This window comes from Diachasmimorpha longicaudata, chromosome 15 (assembly GCF_034640455.1).
Source record: "Diachasmimorpha longicaudata isolate KC_UGA_2023 chromosome 15, iyDiaLong2, whole genome shotgun sequence".
NCBI classification, from domain to species: Eukaryota; Metazoa; Arthropoda; class Insecta; order Hymenoptera; family Braconidae; genus Diachasmimorpha; species Diachasmimorpha longicaudata.
Window position 1 is genome coordinate 5,280,282 of NC_087239.1, and position 27,833 is coordinate 5,308,114.

General features: G+C 43.1%; 2 protein-coding genes across 9 annotated transcripts in view; one reads left to right on the plus strand and one right to left on the minus strand.

Annotated features, from left to right (window-relative positions):
* Dhc64c (Dynein heavy chain 64C) overlaps positions 1-4,305 on the plus strand; it is a 17,747-nt gene extending 13,442 nt beyond the window's left edge. For all 6 annotated transcript variants that reach the window (XM_064134555.1, XM_064134554.1, XM_064134556.1 and 3 more), the window contains one exon: positions 11-4,305. In XM_064134555.1, coding sequence (XP_063990625.1) covers positions 11-3,781 — 3,771 coding nt within the window. In that variant the 3' untranslated portion in view covers positions 3,782-4,305. The remainder of the gene's footprint in view (positions 1-10) is intronic.
* On the minus strand, positions 4,295-27,833 carry LOC135169501 (sodium-dependent transporter bedraggled). 3 transcript variants are annotated; one of them, XM_064134562.1, is made up of 14 exons: positions 26,809-27,833; positions 21,887-22,820; positions 19,829-20,731; positions 10,896-11,074; positions 10,536-10,752; positions 10,213-10,463; positions 9,812-10,035; positions 9,504-9,660; positions 9,082-9,362; positions 8,787-8,918; positions 6,391-6,618; positions 6,109-6,306; positions 5,907-5,957; positions 4,295-5,582 (listed from the first exon to the last, which is right to left on the minus strand). In XM_064134562.1, exons 2-14 carry the CDS (start codon positions 22,798-22,800, stop codon positions 4,779-4,781), a joined length of 4,539 nt encoding a protein of 1,512 aa, XP_063990632.1. In that variant the 5' UTR covers positions 22,801-22,820; positions 26,809-27,833; the 3' UTR covers positions 4,295-4,778. The 3 variants fall into 3 exon arrangements, with proteins under 3 accessions (XP_063990632.1, XP_063990630.1, XP_063990631.1); XM_064134560.1 differs by lacking the exon at positions 26,809-27,833 and adding an exon at positions 23,684-23,835; XM_064134561.1 differs by lacking the exons at positions 5,907-5,957; positions 26,809-27,833 and adding an exon at positions 23,684-23,834.

The window sequence follows — 27,833 nt, forward strand, 5'->3', positions numbered from 1 at the left end:
GACCCATCAGGTGGAGTACGCAGACATGTTGAAACGCGTGGAACCCCTCCGCGAGGAGTTGTATTCCCTGGAACGTCAGGCTGAGACAAACAAAGAGAAAGGCGAGGAGGTGAAGCACCTGATAGCCCAGCTGGAGTTGAGCATAGCCTCCTACAAAGAGGAGTACGCCCAACTGATCTCCCAAGCACAGGCCATCAAGACGGACCTCGAGAATGTCCAGGGTAAGGTGGACCGATCGATTGCCCTGATAAAATCCCTGGTGATCGAGCGTGAGAGATGGGAGGCAACAAGCGAGACCTTCAGAAGCCAGATGTCTACCATAATTGGTGACGTCCTGTTGTCATCAGCCTTCCTGGCCTACGCTGGCTACTTTGACCAACACTATCGGCAGAACCTCTTCACAACGTGGTGCCAACACCTCCAACACGCAAACCTCCAGTTCCGTCCTGACATTGCGAGAACGGAATATCTGTCGAATCCTGACGAGCGTCTGCGCTGGCAGGCCAATGCCCTGCCAACAGACGACCTGTGCACCGAGAACGCGATAATGTTGAAACGATTCAACAGGTATCCGTTGATAATTGATCCATCAGGACAGGCCACCGAGTTCATTATGAATGAATTTAAAGACCGAAAGATCACAAAGACGAGTTTCTTGGACGACTCCTTCAGGAAGAACCTGGAGAGTGCTCTGAGGTTCGGCAATCCCCTGCTCGTTCAGGATGTTGAGAACTACGATCCCATCCTGAACCCAGTTCTGAACAGGGAGCTGAGAAGAACTGGTGGCAGAGTGTTGATAACTCTGGGTGATCAGGACATTGATCTGTCGCCTTCGTTCGTGATATTCCTGTCCACTCGAGACCCAACAGTAGAGTTCCCCCCTGACATTTGTTCACGTGTCACTTTCGTGAACTTCACTGTCACCAGGAGCTCCCTGCAGAGCCAGTGTCTGAATCAAGTCCTGAAGGCTGAGCGTCCTGACATTGACGAGAAGAGATCGGATTTATTGAAATTGCAAGGGGAATTCCATCTTCGTCTGAGACAGCTCGAAAAATCACTGCTGCAGGCCCTGAACGATGCCAAGGGGAAGATCTTGGACGATGACTCGGTGATAACGACACTGGAGACACTGAAACAAGAGGCTGCAGACATCAGCAAGAAGGTGGAAGAGACTGATAAAGTAATCGCTGAGATTGAGACTGTTTCACAGCAGTACATGCCACTGTCCCAGGCATGCTCCAACATGTACTTCACCATGGATTCGCTCAATCAGATCCACTTCCTGTACCAATACTCGTTGAAGATGTTCTTAGACATTTTCACTTCGGTTCTCTCACAGAATCCAAAATTGTCTGGAATATCTGATTACACCCAAAGGCTGTCACTCATCACGAGTGATTTGTTCTCAGTTTGCTACGAGAGAGTGGCAAGAGGAATGCTCCATGCTGACAGGCTGACATTCGCTCTTCTCCTCTGCAGAATCCACTTGAAGGGGATCTCCGCAGAGTCCACTTACGATCAAGAATTCACATTCTTCTTGCGAGGGAAAGAGGGAGTCCTCAATGTGAGGGGACCCATGATTCAATGTCTAAGTTCTGAACAGCAGGAGGCGATGCTGAGACTGAGCATAAGACTGCCAGCCTTCAAGAAGTTAGCCCAGAACATCCAGGACGACCAGGACTTCGCGACGTGGCTGCAATCGTCGAACCCAGAGACTCAAGTGCCCAAACTCTGGGAGGAGGAGAAGCCCCTGACCCCAATTGGAACAGCTGTTCATCAGCTCCTGATAATCCAGGCATTCAGACCTGACAGAGTAATAGCTGCGGCAGCGCTCTTCATCGCAGCAGCCCTTGGGGAGAAGTTCATGGCAGCTGCTGAAGTAGAACTGGACTTTGCATCAGTTGTGGAGAATCAGCTGAAAGCAGCAGTGCCAGCATTGCTCTGCTCAGTACCCGGATTCGATGCTTCAGGAAGAGTTGACGATCTAGCAGCTGAACTGGGAAAACAAATAGTCAGCATTGCCATTGGCTCTGCTGAGGGCTTTAACCAGGCAGACAGAGCCATCAACATGGCTGTCAAGGCTGGCAGATGGGTGATGCTGAAGAACGTTCACCTAGCGCCTCAGTGGCTCGTTCAACTAGAGAAGAAGCTCCATAGTCTCCAGCCCCACGCAGGCTTCAGGCTCTTCCTTACAATGGAAATCAACCCCAAGGTACCAGTGAATCTTCTGAGAGCTGGTAGAATATTTGTCTTCGAGCCCCCACCAGGTATCCGAGCCAATCTCCTGAGGACATTCAGCACAGTTCCAGCATCAAGAATGATGAAACCACCCAACGAGAGGGCCAGACTGTATTTCCTCCTGGCCTGGTTCCACGCTATCGTTCAGGAACGTCTGAGATACTCACCTCTAGGATGGGCCAAGTATTATGAGTTCAATGAGAGCGATCTTCGAGTGGCCTGTGATACCCTGGACACCTGGATCGAGACGACAGCAATGGGGAGAACAAATCTACCCCCTGAGAAGGTCCCTTGGGATGCCCTGGTGACACTTCTCTCTCAGTGCATCTACGGTGGTAAAATCGACAATGATTTTGATCAACGACTGCTCGCCTCTTTCCTGAGAAAGCTCTTCACCCCGAGATCGTTTGAATCTGACTTTGCACTCGTCGCAAACTTCGATGGGGGCTCCCAGGGGAACCAGAGACACATCACAATGCCCGATGGTACCAGGAGGGACCATTTCCTTAAGTGGATAGAGTCCTTGTCAGACAGACAGACCCCCTCTTGGCTGGGACTTCCCAACAATGCTGAGAAAGTCCTCCTGACGACACGTGGAACAGACCTGGTATCGAAGCTCCTGAAGATGCAGCAGCTGGAAGACGAGGATGAACTCGCATACTCCCACGACGAGTCCCTGGACACGCCCAGAGAAGCTGAAGGGGATGGAAGGCCATCCTGGATGAGAGTTCTACATAACTCTGCCTCCACCTGGCTCCAGCTCCTCCCCAAGAACCTCCAGACTCTGAAGAGAACTGTCGAGAACATCAAGGATCCTCTCTATAGGTATTTTGAGCGCGAGGTGAACAGTGGAGCCAAACTCCTTCAGGACGTCATCCACGATCTCGAGGACGTCGTGCTGATTTGCCAGGGAGAAAAAAAGCAGACGAACTACCACAGGACAATGCTCTCTGAACTGGTCAAGGGGATTCTGCCAGCTGGCTGGAGGAGGTACACAGTGCCACGAGGTTGTACTGTCATCCAATGGATCACCGATTTCAGTCATAGGGTGTCACAACTCCAAGAAGTCTCGCGTCTGGTCTCCCAAGGAGGTGCCAAGGAGATCAAGAGTTTCCCTGTCTGGCTGGGAGGTTTGCTGAATCCTGAGGCCTACATCACTGCCACCAGACAGTGTATCGCTCAGGCCAACAGCTGGTCTCTGGAAGAATTGCAACTGGTGGTAACCATTGGTGACAGCGACAACATCGCCACGGACGACTGCTCATTTGCTGTCACTGGGCTGAAGCTGCAGGGGGCACTTTGCAAGGACAATCAGCTGTACCTCACCTCCACCATCATGACTGATCTGCCTGTCACTATGCTCAGGTGGGTGAGGTCCTCTGGAGATGAGGTCAGAAAGGGAAAATTGTCGTTGCCTGTTTATCTGAACAGCACCAGGACTGAACTATTGTTTACTGTGGATCTTAATACTGCTGCCAACCAGGAACCTCACAGTTTCTATGAGAGAGGTGTTGCTGTACTCACTTCAACTGCTCTTAATTAATTGGGAAATGCAATAGGCGGTTTAGAAGGAGTAATAGTCTCTCAGTGTTTTTTTTCTGAAAGCCTGATCGATGAAGCTGTTTCTTTCTCACTTTTTAAAATAATTTTTAGTCATTTTTCGAAAGCTACTCGCATGGAAGGTCTTTGAGAATTTTCAAGGCAATATATAGTCATTGAATAATGATTGAATCTTACGTAGAATGCAGCTTTTGCCTCCAGTTATATGTACTACTGGACAAGTTCCAGTTTTTAGAAATAAGTGCAGTTATTGTTGCTAATAAATTAAAAATTTGCTTTGGAATTAATCTTTTATCGTTTTTATTTCATGATTATTTTTCTATTCATTTCTAAGGAAAATGCAATTTTTTGTTTGAATGCAAAATATATAAAACTATATAAAAAAAATTAATAGCAATAATCTCGAGGTATGAATAAACAAATATTTCATTACACATTCATGAAAAAATTCCACAGAAAATTTTCAAAAGACAAATAAAAATAAATATCCTTGAACTGAAATCGATATATCTCTTTTATTATTTTATTACAGAAACGTCTCCACCTAACTTATAAAAATCCTACAACTATTTACAAAAAAGAAACAAAGTCTTTCATTGACAAGTCAGTTTCGTTAAACATTCATAATGAATTATGTTACATGATAGTTTGAGAACTCTCCAGTGGAGGATTTACAAAATGTCGTTGAACACATGTACAACAATGACGATAAATACATTCAGCTCGTTTTTCTGTGCTCCCCAAGAATCTCAGGCTCGCAAGGCATTTACCGAGATCCCTTGACTACGAAAATTTCCTAGAAAAAAAAACGGCAACACCTCGTGCACGTGAAGAGCTCCCTGTGTCTCATTTTCAATTCAATCTCCAAACAATTCATCAAATCGCGACGAGTTAATCCCTCACTTTTTACTTCGCTACAGAAATTGAATCACAATCACGAATTAACGATTAATCAATAACAAATAAAACTGTCTCGAGTCTTATATCACAGAAACAGTGGAGTCCGTTCCCCCAGTCTTCTCATCCCCATCGTCGTGACTCATCTCGTGGACTAGTGGTGTATCTTTATCGGAGACGAGTGAGTCCTGTCCAATGGGAGCCGCAGCATTCACCAGATTCTCCACTGATGCACTTGCCACTGGAGGATTGCTCACGGAATTTCGTCTCAGTGGTTGACTTGTCCTGTTAGTCCCACGTCTGATACTGCTCCTGAGGAGATTCGCCACGTCAGCAGCCGTCAGATTGCTCGAGCCACTCTGCAATCTCCTGTTGCGTTCAATCGTCGAGTGTGTTCTGGCAACTGGACACCTCTCCAGCGAGCTTATCCTCGTCATTCTGTCAATGGTGTTCGGCCTGTGTCTCTCGTGATTCACCTGTTGTGGGCCTGTGTCGGTGACGTCTGGTCGAGGTTCGATGGCGTGCACAGTGACGTCCTGGGGGAGAATCGTCTGGTTCATCTCGACGAGAACCGTTGCATAGTCTGGAGGAGGTGGCTGGAGGGCTGCTCGTGTCCTCGGGGCACTACCCTCCCCCAGGACATTCGCGATCCTCCGGACGCTGCGACGAAAACTCTGCCGAAGCATCTTCGCTATTCTTGCTCCTGTTGCCGTTGTGTAGCTCGGTGGGGGAGTGTATTTGGGCGGTGGATCCTCGAAGGGGAGGTCCGAGGGGGTGGGGAGAACCCCGTTTGCGTGAATACTGCTGCCTGGATCGGAGGAGTAGGTCTGAGGGTGGCGACGCAACTGGTGGGGCTCCAGGGAGGGACGGTACAGCAGCTGGATTCGCTGGAATTTACATTTCTTTAGTCAAAGGGCGAATAATTGAGGGATAAGGGTGGAAAATAAATACAATGAAAAATTTGGGGGCCTATCTAAACGGAGACAGAGAGGACAATGTGGGAAGTTGAGTTCTGGGGGGTTTTACGAGGGGGGAAATTGAAGTAATACTTTCTTGGTTACTGCAATTTATATTCGTTTTCATGGAATAACCGAACGAAATTGCGATTTCGAATTTTCTGTGAGATTGTGACGAACATTTGTAGAAAGTGAACGGCAAAATTCAACTAACAAGTGCAATAAAAATTCTTCAAATTCTATTAATGGACTTACATTGGCGTTGCATTGCTCGCAATGAGTATAGTTTATCTCCACTTGTTCAGCCTTAACGAATGGCACAACAGAAAAAAAAATATTCGTCCTCAATGTCTATGATTCATTAAAAAATATTGATAGAGGAGAACAAGTGGTGAAAAGACATGAAATTCACCCGTTCCTCCAAATCTAGACTAAGAATGATCTTCGGGGCACTCACATCGAATATATCCGGTGGTCCACTGTTCAAATATCGACAAGTTTGAATGATGGCAACTGCTGGGATGATTAATATGGGAATCAACTGTATCGCAGCACCCAGTTGCCTGGCCCACACCGCCCAGTAGTCACGGTTCGTTCTTCTATAGCTGTACAGATCGCGAAAGCTGCTACTTTTGAACAGAGTGATGCTCAGTACCTGCGGAAGAGAACAAAACAAATTGTTCAAATTATTGTGAACACGAGTCCCAGAATCTTATTTCCTATAAATCAAGGTAATCACCATGAGAGTGACTGGAAGGATGACGTTCCATGTGAAAGAGAGAAGAGGACCCGCCCAGTGTCTCAAGCATCGTCCAGTTGGTGGAAACAATTCAGCCACGACAGCTTCTCCAGTATGCGGTCTCCCCCTGACAGCGAACACCGCACCAACTTGTACGAGGTACAGAACCATAATCCACCAGGCCCCACCGACGGTGTAGTCCAAGTAATAAACGACATAAATACCGAACTGAAACATAAATAATCGATACGATCCCGTTGAATTAATTAATCCCTCGTTGTTGACTTCAAATTGTCGTGAAGCCTTAAAAGAGAAAAGTCAACTGAACTCTCAACTGACTTGTGAAGAAATAACTCGGATTTTGAAGGCGCTAGGAAATTTTTTCCATAACTTTTTTTTGTACATTTCCCTGTCTCCCTTGAACACCAAAAGTTCACCTATCTCACCTTCATTAACCCCATCTCTAAGGACTTAAGCAATTAACGACGATGAAGACAAGCTCTCCCTCATCTCCGTGATTTGAATATCAATAAAAATGACATTATTCCTCGTGTATCCATCATATCTTGTGAGAACCGTGTGCGGAATGAACATATCGATCACCGAGTCCTGTTCCCCACCGGCCTCATCCCCCTTAGAACTCGCTCTAGTCTTCACAATTTTCCTGACGTTATTCGCGGGATTATCCTGGTCCCTCAACGTAACACTGGCCCTGATAACGCAGGGCCAATCCAGCAGGGGGTCCCAGGGTCCCTCCACTACTTGCAGACACCCGATAACATTACGATCTCTCCACCTGTCTCTGCCGTTCAAGTACAGCTTCATTCTCAAGGCATATCCATACTCTCTGCTAAAAAACACTGGACTAAACAGAATAACGTCGTTCTCCTTAGCAGCTGTCATCCTCTCCTTGTACCCATCGATTCTCCACAGGAGTCTTCCCCTGCCTGCCCCACTGGAGAGCCGACAATCGCAATGATCACAACACCTCGACTCTCCCTTATTCTCCAAAAACAAATCATCAACGCACTTTATCACGTCCTTCATCTGATGCTTCAAAGTCTTAATCATCCTCTCCTGCTTCCCGAAGCTCTCCCCATGCCTCTGCAGCTCCTCCACCAATCCCTCCAGCTTCCCCGACAGTACCTCGTGTCGCCCAACCAATTGCTCACCAGCTCTGCACCTCATCTCCAGCTCCAGCTTCAAGTCGTTCAGCCTCTTCTTGTGCTCGTCCCACACGTCTCCGATGAGAACGCTCTCCTTGGCGATAAATTGCTTCAGCTCCTTAATCTCCTCCTCGTGATCAGACATAATTTCCAACGTTCTTTCTCTCTGATCTACTGCACTCGCTTGTACCGCGTCCAATCTATTGCTCACAGCTTCGAAACTCGCCCGGGTGCGACCCTCCACCTGCAGCACATCGCGATCCAAAATCTTCATTCTTTGGTCGAGTGAGGAGATGATTTTCCTGGAGTTGCTTGACTCCATGGAGAAGTCCGAGTGGACGGACTTGGCAATGTCCTCAATTGTCGTGAGCCTAGACTTCACAATTGCTACGTCCACCATTATCTGGCGTCTCTCGGACTCGGCTTCTCTCACTGTTGTCCTGAGAACGTTCAGCAGGGCGAGTACTTTCTCGCGGTACTGGGACTCCTCTGGTGTTTCCAGACGAAAATTGCGAGGCAAACTGGCGCGATCCACGGGATGTTGCCTTGAACACTGTCTCTCATGGGATCTGAGACTCCTTCTGGGAATGTAAGCGCCACATTTGAGGGAGCACTCCTGGAGAACAGCTCCGCAAAGCTGGATATGCGCCTGGAAGAGCTTTTCCTCGAACGAATCGTTGCAGAAGTAACAGGGGACTGAGTAGGAAGGGAATTTCCGAGAGTCACTCATTTTGTTGTAGCAACCGGGGAGTATTGAATGTTTATTCCCCGAATTCGCGAGTTTTTATTGCTCCGAGAAGGGTTTATTTTTCAGGGGATGGGTATACGACCGGTTGACGAGATTTATTTCGGGAACACGCGATGATACGGGCGCACTGGTGGACGATCTTCCGGAATGTGGGATGGGAGGAGATAGCGTGATTATGATAAGGGACTTGATAGGATTTGTGGGTCAGGAAGGTGGGGGTGATAAGATAACGTGAGGATCGGTGTCATTAGGTAAATATTTGGCGGCTATTTGTGTGTTTAGGCCTGTGGCTGATTCAATAGGATTGAATTCAACGAATAGATATGAAAAATGAGTTATTGGAGGAGTTGGTGAATGGATACAATTTTTAAAAATAATCATATTGTTTATATTACAATATTACGCTCAGTTGAAGTTTAACCTAGGCGAAATGGATCGATAATGAAAAACCATTCACTGGCTTCTTTAAGGATTTTCCTTACCTCCGTCGCCATCGGGAGCCCCAGAATGTACGCACAGGCACAGCTGAAGAAGGTAATGGTCGTCTCCCACAATTTCATCATTTTGGTGTTGATTGCCATTATGCCAGTTATTACACAGTGCCATATTGCTAGCTGTCGAGCATTAAACAATTTAATAAAACGATAGCTGACTTTCTAAAGTTTTCCACAAGTGAAGAATTTTTTTTTACACTTTCTTATATTTAAATACCCAACGCTGGCTCTTTCACACGATTAAAGTGAACGAATATTTGCAATAAAAAGAAGGCGTACACACCTGTTGAGCGATTCCAAAGAGAATAAGGATGAAATAAAATAAAACAGCCCAAAAAGGTGAAACTTGCTCAGTCCCCAGGACAGCAAGTGTCGCAGGAACGAGCTCGGTGGATAGTCGAAGTGCCTGATACCCGGATTCTAGGCTGAGATCAGCCCCAGGTCTAATCGCACGCTGACCGAGTAAAAATGAGGCGTGAGACATAAATCTCTCGGGTGTGTTACCGTATCCCGAGGGAGCTGGCTGGTTCACTGGGCGCATAAATATATACCCTGATATCCTCTCTGTGAATAAATCATTCAAATATGACTGTGTAATTCTCATAAATTGCATCTTCACAATAATCATTGAAATAACAAATAATCAATAGTACGTGAACGATTGATTATTTTTTGTTGTAATATTTTTTAATTATCTTTATTTACCAAAGGTACTTGTTGTATAGATGTAGCCGTGATATCTGAGTATTTGTACACATGTATTTGCTAGAAATGCTGATAACAGAAGGACTACGAGGGTCAGGACTATCACGAGACTTGTGTCACGTTGGAGGAGGTGTTTGTGTTTATTGTGTGCGGCAATCTAAAATTAAAGAAAAATTGATAGATATATATTTATCATTATCATTATTTTTAAATTTTAATAAAATAATGAAGTGATAATGCGATTTTAGCTTTTCAATTTTCTCATTTAAACATCAAGGCCTGGGAATGTCTCGGGAAATGATGAATACCTGCATTGCAGCAGCTCCAAGCAGTCCCCAAGTCAGAAAAACCTCTGACGAAGCCGCAACCCAGGACCTGTTGTTGATAAAAAATTCATTCCACACAGTCGCTGGGAAGAGTTGATGAATGGTGCCAGCTGGGGTCAAGCCCAACAACTTGGTGCACAAAACGAGAGTGCCAAATACTGGTACGAGCGTGAAAACGTAGACAACTTTTCCATATGACCTTAAACCTGCATGAAAAGATCAATAAATAACTCCACTAGATTTATTATATTCACTAAATTCTAATTTTTGTAGAGAAAAAAAAAATGTCCGGGAAAATGTTTTTATTACTTCCAGATTTTTGAATATTTACGAAAAACCAGGACTGGCTTCACTCAAAAAATAATACATCATTTCCCCAGTACCTTTGCTCAACGATACGAACACGATCATCCAGACAACAGCTAAATTAAAGGCGACTTGAAACTTCAAAGTAACAACACTGGGATTTGGTTCGTTGAGGTGGTGCCTCTGCAAGACTACACCGCTGAAGTAGTCAGGCACAGTCTCCTGAAGTTTAAAAGGTACTGATGTGTTCACCGGTTTAGCGTCTTCTCTGTACAGGTCGAAGGGTTCAGCCCATCGATATCTGTCTTGTTTCGTGATGAAAGAGTCTCTGGAAAGATGAGGACAGGGAGTGAGTAAAAAAGAGGGCTTTTGAGAGGTTTTCTTTTCGGAGGAAATTTACCTGAAGTAGACGAACATCCAGGATATCCCTATAATACTGTAAATACCGATGAAGGCATGGGCGATGAGCAGGGCTATCCCAACTCCGTGAAAAATCGGCGATATTCTCCACATGTCGACAGCACCCGCGGCCAAACGCTGGCCCAGACATACTTGTAAAGTTAACAAGGGGATTCCCAGGACGAGGGACAGGACCAAAAATTGTACGATGAAGTTTGCTGAAATGGGGAAGGGCTCATTACATCCCAAGAATGATGGAATTATGCAAATTTATTCTCTCTCACGTTCATTAATTATAAATAAAATCGTGTCCCTCTCAATTATGCAATAAAATAATTCTGGAGACAATTCACAGACTTACCACCGAATTGAACACTGAGTATTGCGAACCTACTGATGTTGAAGAGACCAAGTGTACATCCTAAACAAGCCAGGGCTGGGCTCAAGGCGTGAGGCCATTTCCCCAGTGGATTTTCCTCTTCATCTTCCTCGTCACTTCGTTCTGTTTCCCTGTCCGACTGCCTCTGTCTCTCGCAGGTTCTGATGCATAAAAAAATTCATTCCTCCATCAACATGAAATTGCACTCGGTAATTGAAAATTGATAAAATGGACAAATTATGCACGAGGACAATTCGTGAATTATTCAGCTGCATTCCACTGGAAAATTTCCCTCTATTTTTAAAAAATCGACATAAAAACAAATAAAATGGTCTAGTGGATGTTGTCTTCGGTGTTTCATTCAACTTGTCAATTTCAGCGCTGTTCTTTCCTGCCCAGGGGGTTTCTCACGATCGATTACGCTCGAGTAGTCAAGCCACCAGGTATGTGACTACAAACTCGAATGGCAGAGCAATCGATGGGACGTGAAAAACAAGTATACCACTGGGTTCTGTCCCTTCCATTACGTAATATTGTGTTATGTCGGTTGATCCAAGGGGTATACCACGATAAACCATCATAATCACCATATTCGATGATAAATTGTTCAGTTGTAAAACCGAAATTGATTGTTTATTCTCTCCCAAGGGCTGGGATATATTGTTCGATTTATTTTCCTCGGGGAAAAATCCATTTTTAAAAATGTTTATTAATTTAAACGAGTGTATAGAGACAACGTTCGTTCAGCCGACCACCCCTATTAGATAAAAAATAATGAGCAAAAACCGGGACAGAAGGAGAACGAGAAGGTATGCGGGCGTCCCGGAAGTTGGACGTCGCGCCTTCCAGGTTCGAATAATAAACCCGAGCTCGACTTGTCCTTAGTACCATCACGGTTCACCTACTCCAAGCTGTACTCCACTACACCCACTGTCACGTGTCCCTCCGCAAAGAGGCCGATTCATCAATTCTCAGATTTGGTCGTTCACTTCCGTTCGGCAATACCATTAAATCAAGACTAATTTATGAATTTCGATCGATCTCCAACGGGACATGTCTTAAAAATTACCTTTTCGAGCTAAAAAATTTAACGACTCGTTCCGTAATTTTTAACGAATATTTTTTTTCCTCGGTGCACCTGAGGGAATCATTAACTAAAATTTAATCGGCCGAATGGGACTTTACCTGCCGGGGGGAGGGGGCATAATTGGTTGCGTAAAGACCGAAATTAGCAGATGAATTATCGTTCGTTCACGATCAGAACTGTGAGGTAACACGAGGAAGTGATTGTGAGGCGTTTTTATCTCTTCAGATTTAATCACTCGGCTTTATCACATGTCCATTTGATTTCGAACGATATCTCGACCTTCGTAAGTTGGATGAACGTGTGGTCTGTGATTAATCGAAGGCTTTCGCGCGGACAACTTTGAGAGGGATTTTTCCAATGGGTCAGACTCTCCTTGGGTCTATCTAATTAGGTATTCAAGGGACTAACCATAATGAGACTCGAGACCTATAATCGGCAATTGCTGGAGTTTATTCGTTACGAAACGCCGGATTTTTTGTGCTTTACATTTGTGAATTTAATAAAAAATAATGAGTCTTAGAAGTTAAAGTTACTCTGTTAATTGCGCAGGAACAAATGAGAAAGCGAGAGGACTTGCGTTCTCGCTCTTAAGTCACAGAATTTCCCATGCACCGGTGGACGATTTCATCTCCGAGGTGATGAACGATCGATTAACAGTAAAATACTTCATTCCCACTAATTAATAATTTTTTACGCGAAAAAACAGAAGAAATAAAATTAAAATCTTTTCTAAAAAATGTCTGGGTGCAGGAGGTGTACCTATCGAAGCGCAGTCTCCGCTGGCTGTAGTAAAAATATTCTCTGCACACTATGGAATCGTGGTTCATCCTGACGATGTTATTGACGCGCCAAGGAGTCTGGAAAAACCAATAAACTCCCTCTTCACTGGCTCGAGTGTCCTGATACCTCAATTTCCCGAGCGCATCTTCGCTCTCTTATCTCCGAAAGGTACCCTATCCCCATAGAATTTTCCCCGCCAAGTATAACCGAGTACAACCCCTCAATCAGTTCATCGAATTTCCACCCCCACCATTTCACCAGCGAGACGAGGACGAGTGAAAAAAAATCACTCGTGTCTGACTAATTGAGCCCGAATTTACGTGAAAAAACATGAGGATTTGTTATTCCACTTTTGTTGTCATGATCAACATTTCGTAGGTGAGTTGATGACGAAGTAAGCTTTATCGATTGAATATTCCCACGCAGTTCAGGCACATATCGACTCACTAATTCATCGTTTTTTTATTAAACACTTGAAAACCGCACGAGTTAACTCCACTTTCTCTCTTATGTTTATAATTTTCGCTGTGAAAATATTTACTAGGTGATGTTTATCACCTTCTCCGGATTATAACTAATCTTCAAAACCCCCTAATCATTGTCCCATCAACTTAACAATCATCGTAACCAATTTTCCTCTAATTCTGACAATGAAAAATCCATTAAATATTTTCCACTTTAACTAAAATTAAATGCAACGATAAATGCAACCGCTGCACAGCTCGCGATTCCGTTATTCGACTCGGATTCTAATTTTTCATTTCCATCGTAATCCGTAACTGCACTTGCCCTTGACACACTCGGCGAATGATAGACCTCCCTGCAGTGCAATACCGCGGAATCAGATGAGACCTCCAGTTTTCTAAAAAATAAAATCACTCGATAATCGACAATTTCGATTGATACGACTGTCAGGGTATTTTTGATTGATTTTAATCGAGTGACTGGGTCACTTGTGGAGACACAACGCGTGTCCACGGACTCAACTTGACTGGCTCGATTTAAAGCGCGTATACCTCCTGGAAGAATGGCCTTCTGGGCCTTGACTGTCTAACCACGTATGCCGAGTATGAACTTGCAGTGTAACTGTAAGTCCAACGAGTCACGTGACACTTGGTTTATATCTTCATCGACGACTAGATGTTTTTGGAGGCAGTTGTGTTTTGTGGAAGGGAAGGGCCCGGGGAATTGGAGCAGGCATCCTGGGAAGTAGTCACAGCTGACAGGAAAGAGACGATTGTCCACTTGTGAAGGGCCCGGAAATCTTGGATATCTAGGGAGAAAGTCATTCTATTTAATAATTAATGAAGCCATTTTTTCATTAATTTGTTAAATGATTTGTTTGTCGCGATCTGCAATTTGCGGAAAAAATTGAAGTCTGCGAGATTGAGTTATTTGTGTTAAAGGTCTATCAGAACGATAAGATTAAATTCGAGAGTATCGAGGAAGAGTCCATCGAACGTGCGATAATGTCGAGGGGGTCGAAACAATGGTTGTTTATGTCGAAAAAAGATATATCGTTGAATTTCTCTGATTACCGACAATTTATGTTTCTGTAATAAAAAAAAATATCCAGTTGAATAAAATATTCTTTTCTGTGCGGAAAAAAAAATTTAATTCACTTCTTGTTCTTTAAAAAAAAAACCCTTCGATCAAAGGAAAAATTGATTATCAAATCCGGATGATATCCGGAAAGTGAAAGAGGGACAAAGCGCACAAATTAGACCTCCACGAGACGAAACGAGGGGCGAAGATCAATTTTATCACCAAAATAAACTTTCCAACTCTAATTATTCCAACAAAACGTGAACTAAAAAATTGTCTGACTGTCATTTCATCCTCCGTTCCGCCCCCCAAAGGGCTAATTTTTATTCAAAATTTCTTTTCATTTTTTTTTGTAGGCGATACGCGAGAATGGAGTGAGGTAGCATGTGCAGCGCTTTGTGCATCATTGTTGCAGCGGAGGTATCAGGCGAGCAGATGAGTCAGAGGGATAAACTGGCGCTTGGGTGCATTCTACTGCACCGTTGCAAGTGCTCGGTGTCAAGGTGTTGTGGCACTTGATCGATGCATCATCTTCAACGAGAGCATTTGCACGAAAGTGCCAGTTTAAAGCTGCAGTACACAGTTTTTCCGCTCCTTCAGAGATCCACTATACACTCGCATATTATTTTATATTATTTGTGACGTCAGCGGACGTATCTGGAAGGGATGGGAGACACAACAATTAAATCGTCTGTAATAATCTGGTTACAGGCGCTGGATGTAGTGCCCCAAGGCAACATCGTCCACTCTTTGTCCCCCACGAGAATCGATATAATTATCTAACTATTATTGTTCTCAACCGAGTGCTGCAGCTCACCTAACTGGTAAACTGCGTCAATAGTCCATCAACTGTGTCATTCATAAAATATTCATAATTCCACGGAGAACTTTGGCTCATTCATCGTCGAGAAAAAACCATTGATTGGTGGGTGGTGTAGGTGTTATTGATATTCATGAACAAGTTGAATTAATGGAGAGAGGGATGTCACGTTGCAGTTAAAGTTAAAGAAACATTAAATATTAATTTTCCCTTAAGAGCGAGGGTACACTATTTTTTAATGAATTATTCAAGTAAAAATTAGGGGATTGAATTACTTAGAGTTCTTCGAATTCTCCTGTGACTATTAAAATAATAAAAGAACGACTGAGTGAATATGATTAATCGGTCAATTACGGAGGGACAAAAAAATCACCGACATTAATTAAATAACCGTAACGATCTGAATGATCTAGACTCTAGATCAGGACGTGAGGGAAGGGGGGAGAAGGTACAGTGTCGACTTGTGTTCAAGTTGATCAAGCCAATCAAGTTTCCATTACAATTTTCATGATCCTCGTCCTTCAAACGATCCAGACACGAATATGAGCCGTCGTCGGTGTTTAATTCGAAGCGAGGCCGAGCGAAGAACCGACTTCCGCGATTTAATTTCACCCGTGACTGAGAGATTTTTGAGGTCATTGATCGGAGCAGATCATCTCCACGGGAGGAAAAACACACAAAATCATCTCCTGATAATTTTAGGATTAAAAGCTCGTGTAAAAATGCACAAATGCCATTCTCTTTGCATTCAACTGCGAATATAATTTTCCTTGAAGCCTTCACTTTGCGACATCCTCAAGTGTTCGATCAGAGCGTAACCCAGCAGAACAAAACTAACGAGGTAAAGAACATTGTCTGGAGTGCCTTTCGATCATTGTTTCCTGAACTCGTCGAAAATTTCGCAAATCCCGTAGGTAACATAGGGTATTTTCCACGAGAATGTCTCTTTCTTCAGCTTATTATCCTGATATACATCTGGGTCAAGACCCTTCCGTCAGCAACTGTTACCTGTGCAAGAACAAAACATTACGCAGTACATATTCATTTCTAATAATGAGGAAGAGAAATGTCATAACGTGCAATTAAACCACACGCGAGTTGATTTTTTTCCTGACATGTACACACTAGTCGTTACGTTTCTACTTTTATTTAATCGTCAGCACATTAATTAAATTATTAACTAATGAATTTACGTGCGTAATCAAACGCCCACATGTTCTTTTGTCGATTCGATAAAAAAATACTTAATTAAGTCTCCAGTCACTTTAATAAAAATCATCGTTCCATTTTTTATCTGACATCCTGACATTCGCGTTTGACAACGAGTTTGATTCCCACTTGGAAATAAAGGAATGAAGCAACACGGTGAGACTCCTGGTGTGCGTAAACCTGATAGAAGTAACAGGCGAGTTGGATTGCACATGGATGCGGTGCCATTGCAAACGCGTAGGAAGACGAACCGGAGCCACGCACTCGTGATCACACAATCAGAGGTATCCTCAACCCACAGGGGGAGAAGAGGACGTGCAACAAAACCAAGTGGATGCGTTTTACGGGAGATCCATTGAACAATGAACAATAGGGGGGAAAGTCGATGTCTCCGACAATTTTCGATCATCCGGGACTCACGTATTCAGGGAGACAAATATTCAGAAGAATTATAAAAGGATTATCAAGGATAATAAACTTCGAAGAAAGATTGATACAAAATAGAGAATTATATCCAACAATAATATCTCGTTATCCCTCACGGTGAAGTCGATGAACAACGGGGATAGAATAAAAATGACATACACCATATGCACCAGGAGTTGCCGACTCTCACCTGGTTTTAACGAACAGCTGTTAAAGTCGGCTTCCGGTGCACATAATACCTGTGTTTCCCCTCAGAGTGTGGAGAGAAAATTGGAAGTTTGGATTTTCCTACTTATTCCTCCGAGAAATTGAAATTTCTCTAGAAAATTTCTATTAAAAAACGTCTCATAAAATTGCATCAAAGCTCATTCCCCACAACATGCGGAAGGCCCACTAGCTCTTCCCACGCTACGACAATACCCTGGTTAAATAAAAAAAATGTAATCTGGTAAAGCCGAGTCTAGAGTACCCATTAACAGCCAGTACTCCTCGAAGTTGATGCGCAGTGATAAACCGGTATTGTTCCGGGTGTATCGCAGGCCAGGAAACACCAGCTGGAACTATTTCCGCGCCCGTTCGACACGGATGAACCTGCAATAACAGCTCAGGATCAGTTTCCAGGGGAAAACCTGCTGACAGATGAATTTTTCAAACTCCATCAACGTCTTCTCCACTTAATCGTGAAACTGGTGTATCGGTTGCACTTTCCAGCGGTTCTACGCTCCTGATTTTTCACCGTTACAACCGCCAAGTCGTACAGTAAATACGAATTTTTATTTATCCGAGACTGTGGTGGTGATGTCCAGTTGAATTGGCCAGCGGCAGCAGGATAATCAATAGTCAGGGAGTCCTGGGATCTATACACCGTCAATTGGAGCGTCGACACGCTAATGCCATCGACGTACATGCAGGGGGGGGGACCTGGTGTTGGCTGACGGGCGTCACTGAAGCGAGGCTACGGAGGTATTATCGGACGGGGAGGCGGCTGGCAGATTTAATTTGACCCTTCGTGATAGTCCAGCATTGAAATCACACTCGGCCATCTCACCCTGACCATGAATGCCTTCCGTTCTCCAGTTAACCACGCAACCCACCGCTGATTGGGGATTTTTTAAATGTATATTTTATGAGACTGCCAGTCCACGGGGAGGGCTTTCGTGGTTGAAGCCGGTTTCTCAGGTGAAAGTATCGAATTTTCGGGGGTTGTGGAATTATTTGGGTGTGGTAACTAGGTAATGAAGGGACTAAGGGTTTTAGGAATTTAATTATCGAGATTCTCGAAATTCAAATTCCACACAGTTATAAATATTAATCAATTAATTGTCAGGAATTAATTGATATTCAGAGGTATTAAATGGAAATTATAGTCAAACTCGAGGGGAATTGGGTGACAGGTGTTTTAACATTATCATTAATTAAATTCACGTATTCGCTATCTTTCAGCCTACACTCGCTTTCATTTCAGTTTTAACTGATAACGAAAGGTTTATAAATATGAGGAGAAAATAGCAGCTATATCGACAGCCATCCATAAATTAAATATAATCCAATTAATCCCACGAAGCGTTAAAAATGGAAAACCGGAAATACCGTGATTTTTCCTCATCCACCCAAATGTCTCGTGATACCAGCCCCTTTCATTATAGATCACCCTGACAAAGAATTTTCGAAGAACCTCATCAAGTTCAGTGAGCGTGAAATTTGGTGGTTCATTCACGTGCGCAAAAAGTCGCCGACAGAAAGAGGAAATGAGATATATCGAGAGATTAAACGCATCCAAGGACGCCGATATGATTTTTTCCATATAATAATAACATTGAAAAAATGAGAGAGTCCAAGGAGCCCACCAGGAGCCTCTTCCTTGTGATGGTCTTCTCAAATTAAACAGAAAAAAAATCACTCGCGTTGGAAGTACAGAGGGAGAATGGAGGAAATGAAGAACAAAGAAATGTCCTAGATTTGCTCGGTTCATCGTTGTGATGCGTAACCTCGAGGACGTACCGTTATCTCAAGCACTTGAAGCTATTGTTATTTAAAATTTTATTATATCATTCGAATTATCAGAATGAAATTCACACCGAGAATGAACGAAAAAAAATTCAGATGCGTTTTCTGAACATTTTTCACTTGCCCACGGGGAGTGTTTAATTACGGTATAGTAATTCCCCTGGATTTTTACATTCGTTCCTCGGATATCGTTACGCCATCGCTCCCTTTCAGAATCGATTAAAAAAACTCCTAACGGTATGACAGTAATTAATTCCCCGAAACGCTCTCGCTAATTCGATTCACGAATTGAATTTCGTTTTTGCGGTGTCGAGGGAATTCCAAGGGCATCGGGTGGTGATCGTGAAGTCAAGAAAGGAGAGACGCTGGTGATATAATTGCCGAAATCATTATAAAAAAAAATACCGCCCACATGTAGACTCCAAGAATAATATTTATATGTGAAGACCCATAAAAGGGCAAAGGGGGCCAGTTCGCAGTGCCTGAGCTGGTTATCCTGGAAAAAAATTATATTAAAAATATGTTCAATGTATGTCCAGCATTGTCCCATCGTAGGCTATCAACGAACGAAAATAAATGGACTTCAAGAATAACAAGAAAGAAATAATATTCGCACACGTGCACGGAATCCTTATCGATTGCTTTGCGAATGGTATAGAATCCACTTGAGCTGAACACCAGATGATTACGAGGCTTTTTTTTATCAAGATAACGAGTTTAAATAAACCGTTAATCTGGGTGCGGATCTATGTATGAGTTTCTAACTTAATAGAAATGAATTCCTCCCACGTTGTTGTCCTTCTGAATGATTACAATTTAATTCGTTCGGGTAACGTTTTGTGGCCACTGTCAAGACCTTTGTCGTCAGGCATTCAAGTCACTGAATGCTACGCCACCGCTCTGCGTCTAATAGTTGAAAAGGCGGAGAAACTGGGCGACATACGATCGTTATAGAGTGAAAATCTCAGCAGAGATTAGATTTTGCAAAATATCTCATTCATAGAACAATAAAAATAAAATAAAATTCACCAGATCTCTTACCTTCTGCCGGAACTGGTGGAGTTCTGATGCTGCGGAGACCTAGAAATCGGACTAACGGAAGCACTAGCACTACCACTATTAATCGAAACGTCCCTTGAGGAAGCTCCACTAGCACTCTGCCTCCTGTTCCCCTCCCCACTTATCGAATCTCTAGACCTAGTATTCCGGCGTCCTCTCCTGGGTGTAACAGCCCCTGGTGCCGAGTTCCTCACAACCGGAGCACTCGATGGTCTCAGCACACCTCCAGCACTGCCATTGGTCTGTGCAGCCAGTATTTCCGGTGCAATAAGTGCAATATCCGGCAGGGAATTTGGTGCTGATATTACCACAGATGATTCAATTGTCGAATCATTGTTGATTGATTGTGGTGGTGGTCTTCTGGCTCTATCAGCCTCCGGAAGCCTGAGATGCCTGAGTCTTCGCATTGACGCGCGCACCCACGAATTGGCGGGTGAATTTTGAATATTACGGCCAATTGAACTGTCGTAATCATCATGATGGGACGATTCATCGTCAATTGTCGTGGTTATTGTTGTCATCGATGTGTCATCGCGCGGTGGATTTGCTGCACTGGCCGGTGAGGACTTGGCCGTCGTCTCGACGGACATCGCGACACTGCCATTTGGGAGAGGACTGTAGTCGCTTGGGGAACGCATGCGCACAAGCGATTGCTGTCCCTCCAAACAAACGTTCTCTTCGCTTGTCGGCTCCACTGTCTGGTGATTTACACCGGGTATGAGATTACACGGGGGATCAGTTGATGAGGGGGTTGGGCTCGGGGGTGGCAGGTGCGATGACGAGGATTTTGAGGAAGGGTGGGAGCGATAGTGCTCCAGCTCCTCCACCCAGGACCAATCCACTTCGGAGCACTCCGAGGACGAGGCTGAGGGCTTCTGCGTTCGGCTGAAAGTTAAAATTATGGAAGTTAGATTCAAATTAATGTGGCTCCTGATGAGATTTAAATGAAGTAGTTTTTCATCGCGCGAAAACATTCCAGAGGAATTCATAAATTTTGAAAATCGTTTCCGCCCACGTGTACTCATACAAAATCCCCCACTCAACCCCTGAGATCCTGAGGCACTGGGTGCGCGTGCCTAAGGTGATATCCGCGATGTTTCAGTGCGTACTTCCACTTCCGGTTGCGTGTATTTGAATCTAAATACAGCCAGGGTTGATGCTAATAGCTTTTTACGCTATTGACCACGTGCCAATGGTCGAGTGGGGAAAGCACCTTGGCTGGTGCTGGGGGGAGTTATCGTCCAGGTGGCACGCACGTTCAACTCTGTTATTCTAATTTCAAATTCTAATCTTTATTCTGGATTTTTTAAGCCGGAAAAATATGCACTGGCACAGAAATTATTATTGAAAGCAGGAGAGTGTAGTTTATATTTTCATTTAGCTCGGAATTTTCATTTTTTTTTCATTTATTCATTAATTTTCAGATGTCCAGGGAACGGAAAAACAATTTCGGCGAGAAAAATGACAATTAAATTTCAATTGACGTAGACAATAAAAAAAATTTCGTCTTCTAAATCGCAAACAAATTTGCAAGGGTATGATAAATTATGCGGAGCTCTTCATCCCGATTCATTACGATTATTTTGATATCCGTTAGTCTTACGGTATTGGCTGAAAAAACCTAAACCCGCGAATAGTTATGTACACTCGGATTTTATGATCCTTGACTTGAAAAACTCGGCATACATTACCAGCGGAATGTAGTAACATTCAATAATAAAAAAACATTTTTTCCACATTCTAGGAATCAACGGTACCATCTCCAGCGTACCCATCGCCCCGGAATACTCGGATTTTTTCACCACTGAATTTATTTATTTAATAAACCAAACACGCTCAGAGAAACAATAAAAATCACTGAATTGTGGATAACTGAAGAAACCCACGCGGAAACCTTGACGACATTTGATTTGAATACTTTAGCATAATGAAAATATTCTTCAGAATTAAATATTCATTGTAAGAAAACCTCCACTAATTAACCTCAATAATTGATCAATGAAAATTACCTCTGAAACTATTAATTTGAAATAAACTCACCAATTCGACGAGCTGGCAATTCCCGAAGTAGACGGTTGACAGGAGTAATTGTCCCGCCAGCTGTTGGACCTCTCAAATAAACAATCATCCTCCTCCCTGCCACCAGCACTCCAGGACTTCCTCTCCATCCTCTGTATTTTCCTTCTCCCACTCTCCTCGTCACCTCCAAAATTTACGGACTTCGGCCGATCAGTCCCTGAAAAATCGAACCTTGGTTTTTTCGATGGTGGAGACACGTCATATCCCAGATTATCGAATTCCGTAGAAAAATCGAGTCCCCTGTCCTCCACAACTGGTCTCTCCTCACTGCAGTCCAACTCTTTATTACAAACATCAACATCGTGAAAACTTCCATTCGGATTTTTAATAAAACACGTGGGCTCCAAGGGATAGGGGTTCAATCGTCTCCTTTCACTCCCAAACTCCTCGTCATTGACCTCTTTGGTTCCCCCCTCGATATCCTCCTCGTTGTCATCCAATTCCGCCAAAAAATCGAAAGCACTGATGACTTGCGCTTCGACCATCGCATCATCAGCCTCTTCTCCTGGCAAAAACGAGTTGGGACTGTCCAGCTGATCGCCTTCAAGACCCCCAGAATCCGAATTCATCACGGGCTCGAGGTTCTTCGTGATATCCCGAACCCTCTTGATGGTCTCCGATGACACCACGTCGATTCTCTTCCTCGTTGGCACCACCTGATCGTGCCCCAGTGTCACCAATATGTCTCCATTGTCACAGTACTCACGCACCAGCTTGTGCTCGCGTGTCAGCGACAGCTTCTGCTCCAACTTTGGTGGACAGACATCCAGGAGGTGCTCCTGCTCGTCAGCAGTTGCGTCGTGAATCGACGCCCTGGAGACGTTGACGCCCCCCTCGAGGTCAATCAAGTCCTCGTCGTCTGGAACGTTTGCCATCTTGCGATTCAGGTTGACAACTGCAACAGAAAGTGAGGAATGCATCAAGAATCCATCAATCTTGAGGATTATTTCTTTGCGAACTTCATCTACCCATTGGAATTAATGGGATCCTAACAACTTTTTTAATTATAATTAACATATACCTTTTATTTCCTACAGAACCAATTCCATTATCGACGTTACAACAATAATGAAGACTCACTATCAGTTTAATAATTTAAAAATATCGTTTGATAATAGTAAAATTGCGTTCTCTCTGTGAGAAACCAAAGTACTGCGGATATAAATCATCTTCGAAGATAAATGGGAATGGGATTCACTCTGGAGTATAATTTACCCGGACGAGAAAAATTCAATACAAAAAAAAATGGCATTTTATCGAGATGGAAAACGTGAGAGAAAAGATCAGTCGAAGTTTCCCCTGGCAGCGATATTCTAGTATACGATCCAACCGTTCCACATACAGCCCCATGACTTTACTAAGTGTTACAGCGACCCGGTGACCAGGATAGAGATCGCATCACGAAAGGTTTATAGGTGCGGTCCTTATTTTCAGGAGTACGGTGGAAGTACCGTTGGGCACGATCAACATGAGGATGAAAATACTGATGCGCCGGGAGGAATGGTGGTCTATATCCTGATTAGGTTCTGAATTATTCTCCGGAGATCACTCGGGGTGAGTGGATTCCTTCGATCGTTGATACGAAGACAAGTGGAAAGTTCTTCATTTTGTTTCTAACAAATTTCTAAAGTAGGAATTGGGGGACATTTTTCCCTTCGTCAGGACCCTCACCATGAAAGCAATCGCGCAATTGATCGATTTTTAAACAAATTAAATATATATATAAAAATTAAAGTGGTTTTATGAGGATTCTCTTACCAAAATTGTGAGCTGATTGCCAAATCCTTCTAAGCACCACAGACATGAGGAAAAGAGCGAGGGGAATCCCCTAAATATTTACGATTCGAAGCACAAATGTTTTAATTAGGGAACGTCAGCGGTGAACTTGAACTCTACACCGGAATAGAGGTGTATTAATTAAAAATAATTCAAGAAAAATGTGATTCTATTGGAGTTTGGGGCCCTACGGGCTCAGGCAGACAAGACTAATCCACTGTATATTGACAGATCCAACAATCAACCGCACTTAGTAACCATTAACATCTTATCGATAATTTTTTTGTGACCATGCGGTGTGGGAGATGATCACGATACACATGAACTTCAGAGTCATTAAGAAAAAATCATTGTTATTACAACGGAGCTGAAAAGGAACATTAATTATCACTGACATTAATTAATTTGAACAAACTGGTGACGAGTCTGATACAGAAAGGTACTGCAGAAGTGCATCGACTAGACTTTGTCATAGAAAATATTTTAAAAAATTGTTTTATCACCCAACGTCAAAGGACATCACCTGTCCTGCGGATCCATCACCACCTCCAGCACCAGCTGTCCCCAAATATCTATATATTTTTATCAAAAACTCATCGTCAGAGTGCATCGAACTTTTAATCTTCCGGCAAGTGTTATGGACCCCTATCTTATTCTATTCAAGTTGATGCTCCTCTAATATTCTGGTTCGAAAAAGCCTCATAGATGTTCCCATCTATTTCTACACACGTGCACACCCACCGGGAAACGTATACCAATCGCTCTGCATTGGAATAAACGACCTGATAGAAATGCCTCAGCGAGTCATTTGGCTGGTCGCTGTATTTACGCTGCCCTCTTTTTGTTGTTTCTTCTCCTTTTATCTTCATGACGATTTTAGACGCTAAGAAGTCGGTCACTATGAAGTAATCTTAGACCAGATTCATTCTCAGTGACTCCCATTGCATTTCTCCATCAGCAATTTGAATTTCATGGGCCATTGTGAATTAAAAATGCTGGCTCGCCTCATTATTTACTCATTACTTGACCTGAATTTTACCGCGTCCCCCTTTGCTCTTTTCCATGAAGCATAATCGATTTCACCAAATAATTATTGCATTATATTGATTCCCTGTGCTTCACCTAGGATCGTCATTGTTTATTTATTTTAAATAAGGCAATAATGTCCATTAATACAATGCACTAATGAGTCAGTCATTATGTTAATGATGAATTATCCGCTGGAACTCAAACAATTATTTCCACTGTATTCAACTCCAGGTAATTCCTCATAATTAAATAGAATAAATTTTAACATGTCTCATGTACAATACCACAGACCCTGACTGGGTGAGTCATCGATTAACCAATTCACACTCACTCTCTTCTAGTGGACAATCGCGCCAGGGGAAGTCCCCTTTCCCTTCGTCTGTCTTATTCACCACGACAATCCTGAATATATCGTTGAATAATATTCCACCCTGGGTAATGGGAAGTGCTGTCATTTCATGGGGCCAAGCAACCGGATCTCCAGAAACCAGTAATACAAATATTTCTCTTATGATTCACTCAGAACAGGTATCAACCGCTGAGTGTCCGGAGTTATTGTCTCATATCTAATCATTGCGGTACCCATTTATGTGACTAGAGAGAATTTTTTCCTTTACGTCGGCGGGGGGAGGGAATTTTGTTGGGAAAAATTGCGCTCTTAGTGTAGATTATTTTTGTCAGGATGGGGAATGAAGAGTTTTAGCCGAGACATTTACATGGTGTAGGGTACATGTAGAATGTAACAAGCGCTAGCCGCAACATTGATTTTTTCATGGGCTCAGAGTGACTCATGGTTTCAACCCGTAGTAAATGGAATTATATTCGCATGTAACGTAGTCCGTGAAATTTCTACTGTCGTATCAACGACTGATGATAACAATTATTTTACGTCGTGTGAACTAGGCTGCAAACCGAGTAAAGTTTCTGTACGAGGAATGTTATGTTAAAATGAATAAATAAATATGTGGAATGGGAATCTCTGGTTTTTTTATGTAACGAATTTAATTAAATGTCACGTTGAACAACAGCAGACGAGGGGAGTGGCTCAGAGAAAAAGAAAAAATTATCGATGGGATTAAACAAATTGGTCTTTCCTCCTCATTAATCTGTTAATTATTGTTTACGTTCTTTTTGATGGATTGACGCACGAATTTTAGTCAACATCGAGTCTCGCACGAGCTGGTGATAAGACTTCCACGGTGTCTTCAGAAGAGCCGCACGTGAAAAGGAAAATAACATCTGAGAAAAGACGAAGTTCCTCTTCCTGATGAATGTCTCACGTTTTTTCTTCAATATTTATTGCCTGCGGCATTAAAAAATGCAGGAAAGTCCCTCACCTTGATTGACAAACACGACAATGCGATGTATTAAAACTTGGGAATCATTTTTTATTCTCTTTCTTCATCTCTCGCCACACACTTCATCCTGATTGACCCGACATATCTGCTCTCTGCACACAGTACGGAGAATCCAATTGCAGGAGAGGAGATACTGGAGTTCACTGTGACTTGTTGAAATTGAAAGAAAAGAAAAAAAAATGCAGAGAAATAAAAGTCCACTCTAGTCTTGAAGACTGAATCCATCTTGTATTTCAATTAGGAGCGTTTTTGGGGCGTATCGCGGGAATGAAGCCAGATAGTGGAATTTTTGTTAATAGATTTTTTGTGGGGAATTTCCTAATCCACAAAAAAAGTTATAACCAAAATTTCGTTATCTCCCACGAGTTAGGAGATATTCACGAAAATATAGCTCGATTCTTGGGAGCGAATGACGTGAGGTACCATTGAAGTGTGAAATTTCAATTTCAGGTGTGTTGGTTCATGGTTCCTGTGGGGCAACCTTTTGTCGACCCCACCGGGGCCATTAACACCTTATTCTCATCTGAAGATACCCACAAAGCTCGGAAAATATGGATTAAAACGAGCATTAAAGGCCTTTAGGTCAACCTAGATTACGGTTTATCTGGTGTCCCCCCATCACCGTTACAACTTATCATTATCGCTCATAAATAAAAACGATTTATAACTTTTTCACTGCCCAAATACACAACAGACGATTGTAAATAAAGGGATAACTACCTTGGCAATATCCACCAGTCAATCCTCGTAGGATTGTTTAGTTTGGAATTGTTGACCTCCAGCCGCAGGTGTCCCTCCACATCTTCAGACCCTTTCTGGATCCAGTGGCGATTTTTTTTGTTTCCAATTCACTTCACTCACACCACAAAGTCAACTCACTAGTAAACGAGGGAATTAATTCCTGTCAATTGATACGTCCAACTAAAACTCGAAATGTTTCACTTTGTCGTCACCATATAAACAATTTTTCATTCAAAGAATTTGATTCTCCTCGTTTGGTCGCATCAAAGTACACTCCCAAAGTCCCAAAACTCGATGGATCGACCTGATGGTCGTCGGAATTCCACGGCCTGCATCGTTAATTAACCACAAATGCCTCGAAGATGTTATCAAAACCTTCGATATTATGTACACAATAAAAAATCGTGAGGAAATCCGAATTATCGAAACATTGTACTTAAAACGACACAAGAATTGACGTGTTCAACTCAACAGACGCCATCGAGACTTCAGATTAAAAAAAACTCATCATCATTATCATTTAAAGAATTCCTCGTCCTCTTACCTCGAGTCCATGTCTTAATTCGTCACATTATCATCAAAATTCCTCGAAGTGTGTCCCTAATTAACTACCACCACCTCGATGACATTGTCAAAGTCACCAATATTATGCAGACCGACAGATAACCCAACCACTGACATCCAAACTTCACAAAAAAATCCTTAATGTCACTTAAAAACCGTCCATTCTTCTCATCTTGTTGCCTGAAGACTCTCCATAGAGCAGGTAAAACATTCACTCAGTCTTAGACCCCACTGTGTTCACCTCATTCTCCTCGAAACTTGGCGGAAGGTGTCATCAATAAACCACCAGCACTCGAACAATGTCGCAAAAATCATGGCTATCATGTACACAATCGAAAAACCGTGAGGAAACCCCAATTTTGGATATTCTCTACCGAAGAATAACGACAGCCTGGGCACTTTTGAACGCGTGCATTCACCGAGTCACGTACAGTGGTGGC